This window comes from Apis mellifera, linkage group LG4, assembly GCF_003254395.2.
Source record: "Apis mellifera strain DH4 linkage group LG4, Amel_HAv3.1, whole genome shotgun sequence".
In the NCBI taxonomy this organism is placed as follows: domain Eukaryota; kingdom Metazoa; phylum Arthropoda; class Insecta; order Hymenoptera; family Apidae; genus Apis; species Apis mellifera.
Window position 1 is genome coordinate 3,813,274 of NC_037641.1, and position 15,075 is coordinate 3,828,348.

At 41.2% G+C, this 15,075-nt stretch overlaps 1 protein-coding gene across 2 annotated transcripts in view; it reads right to left on the bottom strand.

Annotated features, from left to right (window-relative positions):
* Positions 1–1,515: 1,515 nt before the first annotated feature.
* Positions 1,516–15,075, bottom strand: part of LOC102654745 — a 70,356-nt gene continuing 56,796 nt past the window's right edge. Inside the window, exons 2-3 of one of the 2 annotated variants that reach the window (XM_006558675.3) lie at positions 1,946–2,039; positions 1,516–1,850 (exon numbers count right to left, since the gene is read on the bottom strand). In XM_006558675.3, coding sequence (XP_006558738.3) covers positions 1,745–1,850; positions 1,946–2,039 — 200 coding nt within the window. In that variant the 3' untranslated portion in view covers positions 1,516–1,744. The remainder of the gene's footprint in view (positions 1,851–1,945; positions 2,040–15,075) is intronic. The other variant, XR_003304505.1, reaches the window with a different exon arrangement.

Genomic DNA, 15,075 nt, shown 5'->3' on the forward strand with positions numbered 1-15,075 from the left:
CGCCGACTGCGCGGGTGCTAACCTCTTGATCCTCGATCACGAGGCGGAGGACGAAACTCGAGTATTATTCGTGGCCGTGGACGGCGATAAATAACGTGGCCGACTGGTTTCTGCATATATCCAAGTGTATATAATCGGATGACAAGCCTTTATGCAACGTAAACTCGATTCCGATGCTAGATCCTCGCCGCCCAGCGGGGTGTCGTGACACCTTTTGACAATATATATATATATAAATGGAAAGATTCCAAAGATGGAAAACTCTTGAGAAATTTTTACGATTCAAACGATACTCCAATTCCAATAAAGGTATATTTAAAAATCGAGAAACCGACCAGAACATGCGTTACCTTCTTCGAAGTCTGATTAAATATAAGACGAGAGAGAGGGAGAAGGGAGAGAATTCAAATTCTGGGCCGAAGAAAAGTGTATTGGAAGGAATGGGGCCACCGATTTCGTCGTCGAACGCTGGTCCCAAAGGGATGAGACGGTCCACTCATCAGGCGGCGTGAACTCGAGGGCGATACATCCCGATTTCGTTCCTCCAATTCTCCAAGGCTCGATCGTGAATTACCATCGGATTGGTCGTGCGTCGATGTAGCTAGTGGCAGGTTAGGTAGCTAGGTCGTAGTTTCATTCTCAGCCTCGAAACCGTATCTCTCTCTTTCTTTCGTTCCTTTCTCCTCTTTCAGTTCGAGTCCTAGAGCCAAAAGTATAAGGCTCTCTCTCAACACCCTTCACGAACGGTGCTAACGACTTTTAGATCATTAGTTACTGAAACTACCAATACAATTATCGGGCCTGGATATTTATTCCCTTAATCTCGGGACTCAAGCCGAGATTGCGGCCAATTCGCCGCGTCGAGGAGGAGGAGGAGGAGGAGGCTGCTATTATCCGTGTTGTTGTTCGCATTGTGCCGAGAACCATTTTATATATCGACGACCTTTGTAAGCTCTTTTAATTAAGACCTTCGATTATCATAATAGATTGAGGAAAAAAGAGAGAGAGATCTTACCTTAAAGGATATATACCGTTGCACGATGATCGATGCTTTACACGATTTTCGTGATTCGATCGACAGAAAACCTTTTCGATCACGTGGGTTGTTTGGCCTCGAGCAGAGAATATTGTTCCTTTGTTGAATCGTTTCGCGCGTGATCCGATTATATATAGTTGGAAATAATATTTCGATCCATTTCTCACCAATTTATGAATCGTGTAATGTATAAATAATAGTTTTTAAAACGAAAGAATTTGAAACGAAGAAAGCTTGTAATCTTCGAATATATTCAAACGTTATTCAATTATTAAAACCCGTGTAAATCCACGTAACTCATTCGCAACTTCTTTTTTAATAAATAATAATAACTAATTATCTGTCACGTGGACAACATCTGTCTTCCTCCTCCTATTTTTTTTTATTGCCAGAACAGAATGCATTTCAAAGTCTTCGCATCCCATACGAATATGGTTTCAATTTTAATCGATTAAAAAAGAAGATGGCTATTACAAAAACGTATTTACATCTTCTTTCAAACGTATTTACGCTTCTCTCAATTAATCCCTCTGAATCGAACTTATCTATCCGCGGAGGTGGATACAGAGAGAGGGTTGTAGCGGGCGGAAACAGAAAGCAAAATGTGTGGCGTTTGCAGACGAGAGAAGAGACGTTCATTATATTTTCTCGAAGCGTCGCGAGCAGCTTAATCAAGGTGGCAGCCGAGCGGAATCAGCAACGAGCCCATTAGTTTTGACGCCTCCTCCTTCTTCCTCCTCCGTACCTATGCTCCTCTTTTCCACCCTCTGTCCGCCTCCCCCGGCGGACGGGCCCGTGGGACTCATTGTCCAACCTAATAACCGCAACTTTTAATTGAATTTGCGACCGACACGAATCAACTTTCGCCTCGTTCAGCTTCGTACTGATTGGCGGCCATCGATTACTCACCCGCGGGATCGAGCCACCCCTTCGTTTGTTTTTTTTCTCCTCTTCGCCGATATGTCCCTTTCCTCTTCCTCCGAATTAACGCGATAATGTCGTTCTGAAAATAATAAACTGCCTTTCAGATAAAAATTCATCGAATACGATTCATAAATGTGTAGAATTATATTTAAAAGAACGCTCCTTTGAAGTGTCAAAAGAAAAAAAAAAATTCGTCACAGATATTCGTATCTTATCAACGTGTATAAAAAGAAAAAAAAAGGATCAACTTGAAGAAAGACAAGGTATCCGGCAACAAAGAAGTACGAAGTGCAGAAGATGGGAGGCGATCAGGTGGCTCGGAAAACAAAAGATGTTCAGCATTCATGGGATGAGATAGAATTAATCGTGGAATATATTATATATTGTTGCATAGCAGTGTACGAGACCGAACCGGGAATATAGAATTTAATATAAAAGTGTTTACAAGCGTCGGCGAGGGTGTTTATGTAATCGAGTGACTCAGACCTCGGCGGAAGTGCAGTAGACGTGAATAGAGTTTGTAATTGGGTTGATTTACGTTAATAATTAATTTGAGCCGCTGTATGTAGATCCATCTCTCTTCGCATTTTTACAATAAACTCTCGATCGACCGGGCTCGATTTCTCGTGCTCGCCTGCTTAATTAACCGCAGACAGGAATAACAGGAAGTTTTTTCTTTTTTTTTTTCTCCTCCTCGACGGATTCAATTTACAAGCGTTATACATTTTAAACCCATTGATCGATAGAATCAATTTTCCATGTTCAACAACGATATTGATAAAAATTCTTGAATCTTTGGCCAGTAAAATTTCTGTTAAAGATCTTGTTATCTTATTATTACAAAATCGAAGACTTCTTCGTTTCTCTTTCGAGGGGATTTCGGGACGCATAGTCCCGTTCGATTTGTTAATTTGTTCGTCACGTTCGTGCGGTAGCCGCTAATTCGAGAGGCTAATCGAGTGGAAGGTGTACGACAAAAGGAGAGGAAGAGGGAGAATAATAATAAGAATGGGGCGATCGTGAATGTGAGAGGCGAAAGAAAGAGGAGGACGAGAGAAGAGGAGGAGGAGAAGGACGGATCGCGTCCACTCAGGTGAGCACGTTTGCACGCACCTGACGAGGAGGGAATCTGTCGGAAGAAGAGAATGGCCGTTAATTACAATACACGATTCGCTTAATTGCATTCTTTATGCAGGCCGGGGCCGATTTCTTTTTCCACGTGTCTTGCGCGAAGAAGTTGCAAGGCCAGTGTCGTCGTACGATCGTGGGACTCGTGTTTCGAGATGATCCTTGAATGTTGCGGCGACAGGAGGAAGGAGGATTATTCTCGATAATTTTTGAGTTTGTCGAAAATCGGGTAAATTTCAAAACTCGTAAATTGATGCGTAATATGATCGAAGTGTTTCGTGAAAATAAATCTATCATTCGTTGAAATTATTTTAATTCAATCATCAAATTTGAAAAGAAATATATCTTTTCTCGTCCTTCGATCAAGAGAAATATAAGGAAACTTTATATTGAAATCATCGAGATCGAGAATTAAATACAGACGTATTTTCTTTCTTTCACGAAAAAAAAAAAAAAAAGGAACGATCTCGTTTACACAGACTACGCAGGTTATTATAAAAAGTTTGATTTTGCCCGTTGTTTATGAACAACGATTTCTTGAATAGTCATTACTTCACAGTGGCGGATACGATCGTAGATCGTACGATTCGCTCTTTCCATAAAGATCCTGTTCCTGATTTAATCGTATTCTCTGCATTTGCTCATAAAAGTGGAACCGTATAAATTTCCCAGCCCGCTACTTCGTCGGGCTCATTGATTTTCAACCGTCACGGAACTCGGCCGGTTACGAGTGTTTTCCAGAAGATGGCAGGAAAGGTGCTTCCTCTTCTTCCTCTTCTTGTTCGGTGCAACACGTGATACTCGTCCAATCCACCCTCGATTTTGCATCTCTCCACTTTCGAAAATTAATATCAATTGCGCAACAATCCTTCTCTTCATCTCTCTCCAAAAGAAATTCGACAATCACATGCTTCGATTTTCTTATAATTTATAATTATAATTATTCGAGCCACGAGCGAATATCTTCTTTATTCCTCGATCGAAAGAATCCATCGATAATATCGGAGAATATTCGAATATACGTTCGCCTGTCTCGGCGGTCGCGTCGCAATTAACCCGCGAAATGTAAACATTTAAGCGTAAGCGTAACACGCCATCGTTCTATTTACAAAACGCTCGAGCCGTATCTCTCCGCGCAATTTCTCTCTCCAATGTTTATATTATATTGGCGGATTAGAATCTGGCCGCGTTCGCGATCTTATCACGCGATTATTATCCGTAAGGTGGCTCGCGGTGGCATCGTATCGCGACCGTGCATTCCATCGTGTTCCGTGACACGGTGACGTCACTTCCTGCGGGAAGCGTGACACGTGGTATCCAACCGACGTAGGTGGGCAGCACCGTCAGAAGCACGGTCGACCCGCGTCACCTGGTTCACAGGTGCAACGGTGCCTGTGAGGAGGAGGAGAAGGAGGAGGAGGAATGCTAAGATCCAAGATAAACCTCGCTTCTAATCGGACGTATTGCCTATTTGCACTCGGCTCGTGCCGCCGTTTACCTCCTTCTGAATCGGAAAGAGGGTGTGATCGATTCAGATACAGCTACGCGAATATTGTGACGCCGAGAACGTTAGTTTTATCGTTTATGAGGAGGAGGAGGAGGAGGAAATTATTACGGTAAATTTAATCAGGTGAGGATAAATCAAAGTTACTTAAAAGTTGTTGTTATTATTATTATTATTATTAGGTTTCTTCGAGAGAATAGATCCAATTTCAAAGCGTTAAAAGCTTGGCTTTTATAATTATGATAATCTAATCGATTGTTTAAAGATGTAATTCGTTGTTTAATTGCCGGGGGTATTATCGGCGGATAATTATTATTATTATTATTATTATTATAAGTTAAGGTATTGAATGGAGGATCTTGAATGTACACTCTCAATTCTAAATATATATATTAATATAAAATCTAAAGAAAATTTCTATGGTTTTTTCATAGCAATAAAACTTGGTGTCAACGATCATTTCAATGTACAAATATTCGTGGAATATATATACAATTACAGTTATAATAATTATAATTACTCGTGTAACGTATACTTTCTTTACAATCATATTAATGTGAAACTGAATTATTCAGTTATGAATTATTCAAAATTTAGTTCATTACTAAATTTAATTGCCAAGAGAATTATCGATAAATAATTATCTTTTTACAGTTAGGTTTCGTGTAAAGGACCGGGAGGATAATTCAAATATCGAGATGAAGTACCTTTTAAAAGAAAATTTCCATTTGTTCGTAATTATAAAATTATAAAATTCTCCGTTTGGTGTCAATGATCACTTCAAAAGGATAAAGTTTCCAATAATCGAAACGGGGAACGAGTTGGCATAAGCATAAAACACTAAAGTTGTTGTGCGTATGCTTGGTAATTATTCATTACGTTTATGTACCATGTTATTCAATAAGCCAGACCCTGTAATTTACTTACGATTGAGCATTTCACGCTTCGCAATGGCTTACTCAATTACTTGCCACGCGGATGCTCGAGCGCGTATGCCCGCCATTAACCGCGGAACGTGCTCTTGCATGCATACTATGCCGTTTCGTTTGCTTGATGCCCGATCGTATCGTGAAACACGCACCGATCTTACCTCTCTCTGTAACAACGATTTCGTTTTTTCCATTTTCTCCTCTCCCTTTTCCCCTTTCCCGCGAAAAAATTCGGCCTCGATCGATACAACTCGGCTCATCGCTATTACAATATTTCTTTACACGATCTTCATTTTGCAATTGTAGAATAAAAAGATAAATATTCGAATTAACTCAAGTGAGAAAAAAGTATTGATTAGATTATCGGCCTATCGAAGGAGAATCCGATACTTTAGATCGGTAAGAAAAACTGGAGGAGAAAATGTTAATACCAGTTCTCGAAACTGTTTGGAAGAGAAGAGGGAGACTGTTGTTGAAACGTTACGTCATCGAAACAACAATCGGCCTATCTAATAAATTGACCGGTCGTTCCCTTTTTACCTGTTCGAGGAGAAGGGTACAATGGAAAAAGACGAAAAGCGAACTGGTTGAATTATTTTTTCGCTGGAATACGCCCTCGTTCCTTGCTTAAACGGGGAAAAAAGGGAGGAAAGATCGCGCAACGCCGGTTCGATTATTAGTCCCCAAGGCAAGTCCTCTGGCATTCCTGACAACACCACCTGCTTATGATCCGGATAGGCCGGATTGCACGGCTTTGACGGTCGGGATATCTGGCACAGCTCGCGGTTCTGGCATAGCTCTCCCACATTAGTGCCAACCAGTGCGCCACGATCGACTTTGCCTTTCGCAATTTTCCCTGTTGCAACGAATCGGTGACGATCGTTTGCATTTCGTTTACATATGGATGGGCATCTGCATATTTGTGTTTCGACGCGGATAGAATTATTTCGGGGGGAGATCGTGGCGCAACGTGCTTGTATTGTATTCTTGAAGAATTAAAAGAAAAGTCGAATCTTGTTTGAAAGATACATTTGTCAAGTATCTTTGAATAAAATGACGGATCATCTGTTGCGGTCATCTTTGGAAATTGGAAGAATTTTTTTTCGATCGATAAAGATTCCAAGTGTTATTTTTCGAATTGAACGAAGAGGATGAAGAGAGAGAGAGAGAGAGATGGAATAAATGATGCTGGTCATTAGGCCAGCAGATTTCAGTTTCGATTTGTCTTGCCGTCTAACGAGGATGATTTAACGCTCGGCGTGAAGCGCGCGCGATTGTTCGAAGGCGTAACTTTCTCCCGTTTCGCAACACGATCGCCGTTTGCATTCCGTATGTACATTAAGAGAGCTTACGTTCGTTTGTCCTCCGCAATTGCCTGCGATGAGCAACTGGAATACGTAACGAGAAAATTGGAAAACATGTATAATTCAGGGGAACGATGTTTATTCATATTTTTCACGCATGAAATCTCCATAAAATTATAAGACGTTCGTAACCTATGTATATTCTAACAGTTAGGCAATTTTCTGTACAATGCGTAATCCTTCCTTCGCGAAACAGAAGAAGAAGAAACAAGAAACGAAAAAAAAAAAAGTCACTTCGAGCCGAAATCAAGCCACGATGATACAACGGATAAAAGAATTAAGAGAAGAATTCGCATAATGATAAATTCGAGGACTTACTTACTCGTTACTTAAAATTGAAATAAAGATCATTTCGTTTATCATATCAGAGGCTGATACGTATATAATTAATAAACCGTAAATACGATAAATACGATATCTTTTCGTTCACCACGTAACGCGTGGAGAAACGCGTAATGCATAAATTTCCAATTCGTTTAATTCGTATATTTCCAGATTCACCATGGTACGGCCGTAAAAATTGTAGAAAACGAGGCTCGTTACGTATTAGCTGGTTGGGCAATTGGGAATCGTCTGTCAGTTACCCGCGCGCAATTCGCCAAATTCACCCTTTTGCAACGATCGGGGATCGACAGGAGATAAGTAGGAGAGCAAAAAGTATCGGCGGTCTAATCTGCCGCGGTTATTTCTGCAACACCCCGTGTACACACAGTGTCTCACGCACCGAGAGCGCGTGCTTACGCGGTATAATGCCTGGACGGGTGGCCGGCCGCGGCCATTTACGGCGATTTTAACCATTATATTACGATGCCGGTAGCATAATGAAGGTGAGTTTTTCTCGTCGCTAGCCTAGTCGAGAGAGCTCCTCACGGCCCCGTTGTCCCCGGTGGCGCATACGCAGTTCCAATTCTCACGGTGTCCCTTATGGAACTCGCTCACTCCCACCACCTCTCTCTCTCTCTCTCTTTTTCTTTCGCCTGGAGATCACGAAACGAAAAAAAGATAGGGTTAAATAATGATCCTCGTTCGAAGAAGCAAAGAGAAACAGACTTATCTTTCTTTTTTTTTTAAAATCGCGACAATCTCAGAGAGATATTAACTTGGCTAGCGAAAGGGTTTAATAGTAAAAGTGGAGGAGCTTCTATCAAGGATAGAGATTTCGTTCATTCGCGTAGTCGGTCATCCAGCTCTTTCCCCTTGGCATTCTTATCCTTATTATTCCACGGGACATCTCCTGCTGGTGAAATCCGATGGTGTATATATATATATATAGGTGAAAGGGGGGACATTACATTCTTTGTACTTAGTCGGCCACCCCCTCCTCCCTCGCGGTGCACGTCCACCCCCTCCAGCTTTCCGGTAGCCCGCAGCCAGCCAACCCTATTCTCGCGTTGAGTGAAAAGTTTTACTCGGGATATTACGCCTCACCCTCCCTTTACCGTCCCGAGGATTCCTCTCTCTCCTCATCCTCCAACTACCCCGTCCACCGCCTCACTGTTTCTCGTTATACTCTCACTTCGTCTCGTTCCTTCCTTGCCTTCGTTCCTCTGGAGATATATATATATATATATGTGTGTGTATTCGTCTCACCTCCCCCTAACGCGTTTCTCGCCCCATTTTCAGGGGGAGGGAGGTGAACATAATATCATTACTATTTCGAAGTCCCGTTTTCTTATGAGTTCGTGTACGGGGGACGTAATGCACCTACCAGTCCAGTTTGTTTGACGTTCTTCGTTTTCCTTTAAGGAGGAGGAGGAGGAGAAGGAGGAGGAGAGAGAAAGGAGGAGAAAGAGAGAGAGTTCTCGTGGGCGAAGTTTTTTTCCCTTTTTTTCTTTCTTTCTTTTTTCTTTTTTCTTTTTTTGCGGTAGAGCGGTTTCACTCTCGTTGTCATTCTCACCAATATAGTAATAGTGAAATTGCGTGAGATTGGTTGATAATTCTAGCCGTGTATATGGTACATTAGCTGACGATCGGCTAGCACTCAAGGTTATTTGCAAACTATGCAAGTCGTGGTATTGGAGATTATTTCAAGGTTACTTAAAGGTCATAAAAGATGATTGAAAATTATATTTCATTGTTGTTTGAGATTATTTAAAGGTGACGGTAGTGTCATCGAGTTAATTGAAGGTCAAGGGGAATATTATCGAGGTTGTTTTATAATCATTAAAAATTAAGGAAAGGCCGATTATCGATGCATAATTTTATTCCGAGTATTAGAAGGGGAAAATATCCCCGATTCCGATTTTTGATAGAAGGGATCTAACGTATAATAATCTTCCCTCTCCTCTCAATTTCCAAAAAATTAAAACTCAGATGATTTAATTTAATTTTATCAATTATCCCTCTCTTCTCTTCTTCTTCTTTTTTTCTTTCATTTCTTTCATTCGAATAGAAGAATAGAAGCTCGTGCATCGAGTATTATATTATATCGTACGTCCGCCATTTCTCCCCCCCTCGTCTCGAGGAAGAATGTAAAAAGATCCACCCTTGAGGATCGGTTGGAAGAGGAGCGGATAGGCTGGCCGGAGGGTTGAAACGCGTGTGCTGTTGGTGGGGAGGCTTGTTCGAGGAGAGGAGAGGATCTGCATACGTGCGGCACGCGCGTGTAAATCACGGGAAGGAGAGGAGAGAGAAAGAGAGAGAGAGAAAGAGAGAGAGCAAGGGAGGGCGGAAGGGAGAGAGAAGGTCGGAGAGAGAATCGTCGCGTTACTATCGACCAATCGTTGGCAGACCTGCGTACATCAGCGTGCCGCCTATAGGCCACCCCCTAACCTGCCAGCCACCCCCGGCCATATTGTAAAATATGGATCGCGGAGGTGTACAACTCCCCACCTAGCCGGTGGGACACCCCTTCCCTGCCACCACCCCGCGACGTCATTTTCCACGTTGCTTCGAATAAGAAGTACCGTTCCCTTTTCCTCTTACGTTCCATTATGAACGATTTTTTTTTCCAGGAGGAAGAGGAGGAGGAGGAGAAGAAATTTTATTTGCTTAGGATAGGGCTTAGATAGAAGCGTTTTCTCTGAAATATCATCGAGGAAAAGTGTTAAAAATTTCGTATCAACGATTCGTCTCGAATTGTTCGAAGGGAGGATGGTTATGGAAAGGGGTATGCCCTTTTTTTCTTTTTTTCTCCTCTTCCTCTTCCTTCCTTTTCATCGAATGAAAATGGCGTATTAATCCTGGTTATTTAGATAATTGTACAGCAGGGAGGAATAATCTAATAATATATAAGAAGATATAAGAGGAAAGGAATTTACATAACAAAATTGTTTAAAACTAATACACTAGAAATTTTATGTTGTGTATTCATATTTCATATTATAACACGGATATTATTTTTGTTTCGTTAAAACCTCCATATAAGTTTTATGAAGTCGTAAAATGTTTTGTGATTCTAGAAGAAAGGAAATACTTTATGGATTGTGAGTAATTATAGGTATCATTTCTGAATTCTGTTAGGCCTGTGTATCTGATAGTGTTCTCTACTATTAATTCAAATTTCGCGATCATATCTTGTGCTTGTGCTTCGTTGTGCGGCAGCAGTTTTATTGGATATTCATTCTTTGCATTTCATTCTCGACACGAGTGAAACAGGATGTCTATAAATTTTTTGAAAGAGCAATGAATTAACGTCAAATTAAATCCAAATCTAATCGTGAAAATTGCGCTTCGTATTAAAAAAAAAAAAAAAAAAAAAATATAGGAAGAAAAAAATAACGATAATTCCTTCTTTATGCAAATTACTCTAGAAATATTTAAGAGAAAAAGAATCTTGGAATCATCCAAGACATATGAATATTCAACAAACGTTGAACAGAGCATTGCACATCCCTCGCCATCAGATTTCTCCGTAAAAAAACGATCTAATCGTGTCGCTCTTTACGACACCCCCTGAGAGGAGAGAGGGGGGAGGCATCGTCGTCGCTAATAGCGGCGGAGGAATTCGAGGCCACTTCCGCGTTTCGTAGGATAAAGGAAAAGTTACTGAACCGTGCGCACGGAGGGCAACTCGACCATGCGAAGTTATGTTTCAGACGCGGCACCGTAAAACAGATATCGCGACATTAATGACTCGAGAAGTGGATTTTACCCATTTTTCATCGTCCTCGTTCCCGCGACTAGCCGTAATTTGTCCAAAAAGAAAATAGAAATCGTTCCCTCCTTTCCTTTTAGAATCCATCCTCTCTCTCTCGAAATTCGAGACATCTCCTTCGAAACACAATTTTACATCCTGGAAAGGAAAAACTCTTCCATTTGGAAAGACACGATCGATCAAAGAAAATCGTATTATTTACGAAGAGAAGAGACGATTAATTAAGTATTAAAAAATATCTATCTTATTATTTTCATCGAGAACTTCCTTCTCGAAAACTTTCCCGGCAACGAGGGGGGAAATATTGTCAACGACTCGTTAAACGAAAGACGCGTTAAACGAGAGAGAGAGAAAAACAAAAACAAAAAAGAAAAACAAAGAGGAAGTATATATACGTGTGAGAGAGAAAGAGAAGGAAGGAATCGACGGTATTTTTCTCGCCTCGCAAAATTTACGACGGCTGGCGTCGCTCCAGACTCGTAATTCCGCCTTTGAAATAAACATCCGGATGAGATATCGCGATCTTATCGGATCGAAGAAGGTATCGGGGCTGACATCGCCTCCCCGTAACGTTATAAAGTTATCGCGGTTGGTTTTATGCATGGGAAACAAAGTTTTGCTCGCTCGTATAATTCCTACTACGACGACACACAATGGGCGAATTACATCGTACCGTAATTCGTTGCATAATTCTCGGTTTAACGCTTTAGCAAATTCTCTCATCAATTAGTGGCGAATTTATAATGTACGCGCATTACACGCTTCCTTCCTCATCGCGACCCCCCTCCTCCTTCTGTCTGTGGATGAGCCTTCATAATTTCCCTCCTCCCCCCTTCTGATTTCGCGGTGCATCACCGAGCGAAACAAATCGTTGTAATTTCTTTTTTACATAATTATATATAGAATGCGAGGGAGAAAAGCAATAATTGCGATAAGCGTGAACCTTTCCTAGATGATTCGTATTTCAAACCTCGAATCTCTTCTTCAATAATAGAAAATTGAATATGAAATATCCGTAGTGATATTAAAACGAAACAATGTTTCATTAAAAAATCCAAGATCGACACGAATTTTCTATACTATTTTTTATAATCTTATGATTCTTCGATCATGCAAAAATTCCAAATCACTTCGATCAAACACGATGCAAAGAAGCGAGGAGGATTTGGAGGAGGGCGGGCGAGAGAGAAACGGGTCGGCCATTCGGACGTTTGATCGGCGACCACCGATTACCACCGCCCGCCACCGTATAAAACGCGCGGGAGAGATGCACGTGCTGCGAATTACGCAGATGCGCCGGGCAGGTCACTCGGCCGGGGGGCCCCGGTGCATACGAGCGCCGATCATCTTGCACGTAGGCTCACGCACGCCCGCGCTCCTTTCCGACCACGACAATTTTCACGTTTGCACGCGGCGCACGTGCGCATTTATTCCTCGGCCATTTATCCTTTCCTACCTCGAATTTCGATCGTAGATCCACAACAACCTGTTCGTTTCCGTATTCTATATTCTTCTTCTTCTTCTTCCACGTTCACCGGGGAATCGCGGAGGATTTTTCTATCAATGAATGTTTTGGATTTCGAAGGAATAGGGGAACTATTTCCTATAATTGTATAATTTATTCGATAAATCGAAAATTTCTTGATATTCGTTGATTGTGAACGAACATGATGAAATATACATTCATCGATTGTATGATTAATGACTAAATGTTGATTTCTTATCGTGATAAAAAAAGAGAAGATGCAAACAGAATAATAACAACGACTGACTTCGATTATCGTAATCCTTGCAGCAATGTTTCCTATGCGACGCGAAGAACGAGAGTTTCTATGATGAGAGTGCGTGGGGTCGATCTTTTGATCCTCGCCGTCCCTTCCTTGGAATACAAAACTCTTCGACAAATCCAGAGATTCGCATTCCCGCGATACGAATCGGCAATGATACTTTCTAACGCAACGCGGATGATTTAAGGATGATTCGAAGAGAGAGAGAGGAAAACCGGATTTTCATTCACCGTAAACAGCAAGTAAACGGAATACTTTTAAAACCGAGACGAATCTTAGGAGATAATGATGCGCCGCTTATTACTTACTTACCAACATTCAAAAGAGAATTTCCTTGGATTTGCAACAAATGTTTGCAAGAAATTTCTCGCCAAGAAGTGGATATCGGCGAAAGTGTGTACTTATTGCGAATCGTTATGTAAGGCTGGCCGAGAAAAAGAGGAATTAATTTTGCAGGAATGGAAGGGAAATAGATTTTTGAAATAGATAAAGAGAAGATTTTTATCCATACGAATAAAGATTGGAGAGAGATAGAGAATGAATAGAATTTTTATTTCCTCCACATCTACTAGAATTTTCTATAAACGACCTGTTTTTCCCTTTCTTTCGAATATATATATACATCTCAATATTGCAAATCTCTATCTCCAAATTCGTTTCTTTCATCTATCTTCGAATCGTTCTCGATTCTGCTAATTAGAGTCTTGTCAGAGACGGAAATTCCTGCCCCAACAAAATGAGACAAGCATGAGCAACGCCTTAACACAACACCGAATAATCTAACAAATCGTTGAAAGTTGTTACAACGAGGACTTTCGCCTCTCGATTAATCCAATCACGGATCTCTTAAAAACCAACGACAAAACGTAGTTTTATCTCGAGCAACAGCGGTGTGGTACACTACACACGTGGTGCACCGCGTGTTTTATAGTCTCGGGGGGAGGGGGCCAAGTCTCGCCAAGCTCTCCCCGGTTTAAACAATTAGACAGCCGGTGAAGTAACGAGATAAATCTCGATTTTCAGAGGCTAAGTGACAGCGATGACCATTAATCTGCTCGATCGCCGGAATCGCGACACCGATCTCGCCGCTCTAACGAGCAGGCATAACGCCAGCAACCTCCCTCCATCCAGTTTCTCTCCCTCCTTTTGTTCCCATATCTATCCAATATTTTTGGCTCGTCATTTTCGATAAATTTGTCGTTTAATGAATCAAGTCAAATTTCAAATACATTGTAAATTTTTCTAAAATTGATCTGATCTTATTTACGTACGAGGTATACAAAATTTGGGAATACATTCATCGATGATCAATGATTTTGAGACACGTTCTCGTTCGATACCGTGGATCGTTGAGACAGGGGTTGAAAATAAAAAGGACGAGGCTGAAGGGTGGCTGATATCTGCGAGACTGGCCAGCCCCGTAGTCGGTATAACTCCGATAACGGCCACCATAAACCCTCGGTCTTTCACTCGTACAAGTACCACGCTAGTATTCTTCGCTCTGCCCATTTTCATCCTTCGTGTATACGAAGAATTCTTCCGCCTTGGATAACAGGATTTACTTATGTATATATATTAACATCTGGCTTATTAAAATTTTGTGATCCTCCATTTTTGTTACTTGATGATTTCAATTACAATTATTTTTATTCTATTCTAATTGTATTATTCTTATATCTAATTATAAAACGAGAATTCTTCGATGAAAGATTAATTAAGATAGCACAAGGAATCGGAGATTAAAAAAAAAATGTCGAATTTCAACATTCGTTTTTCCTCCTTCTATTCCCCTCCTCCTGGCTCGACCGCATCCGTTTATTACGGATCCCTGTGAGCCGGGTTAATAATGGATTTTCAACCAGTCCTTACCTTTACGAGAATCCACGTCACGTGATCGCGAGATGCCTTATAGCTGCTGTATACATACATGCGGGATAAGGGGTGGCAGCGAGCGGTGGATCGATTCGGAATTATTATGCCGCTTTTTGCCATTAGTTTCCCTAAACGCGAGTCAGCAGGCGAGGAGGGTGGAGATTTACGTCGCGCGCCGCTATGTCGATCATGCGCAAACCTCGTCCACCTTTGTGTGCTAATGAAAAACCGATGGAAAACTCGCGGATCGATCGATTATTAATTTCTTCGAGCGGGGGATTTTCGAAGTCGAAGCTTAATCTTTGTTGGATGGAAAAGAAATTGTCGATAAGAATATAATTGTATATGATATAGATCGTTCAAAACGATGTCACAATTGGTTTTATTATTTTATCTTAGTTTATTCTTTAATAATTATTCAGAGATTCGAGTGTT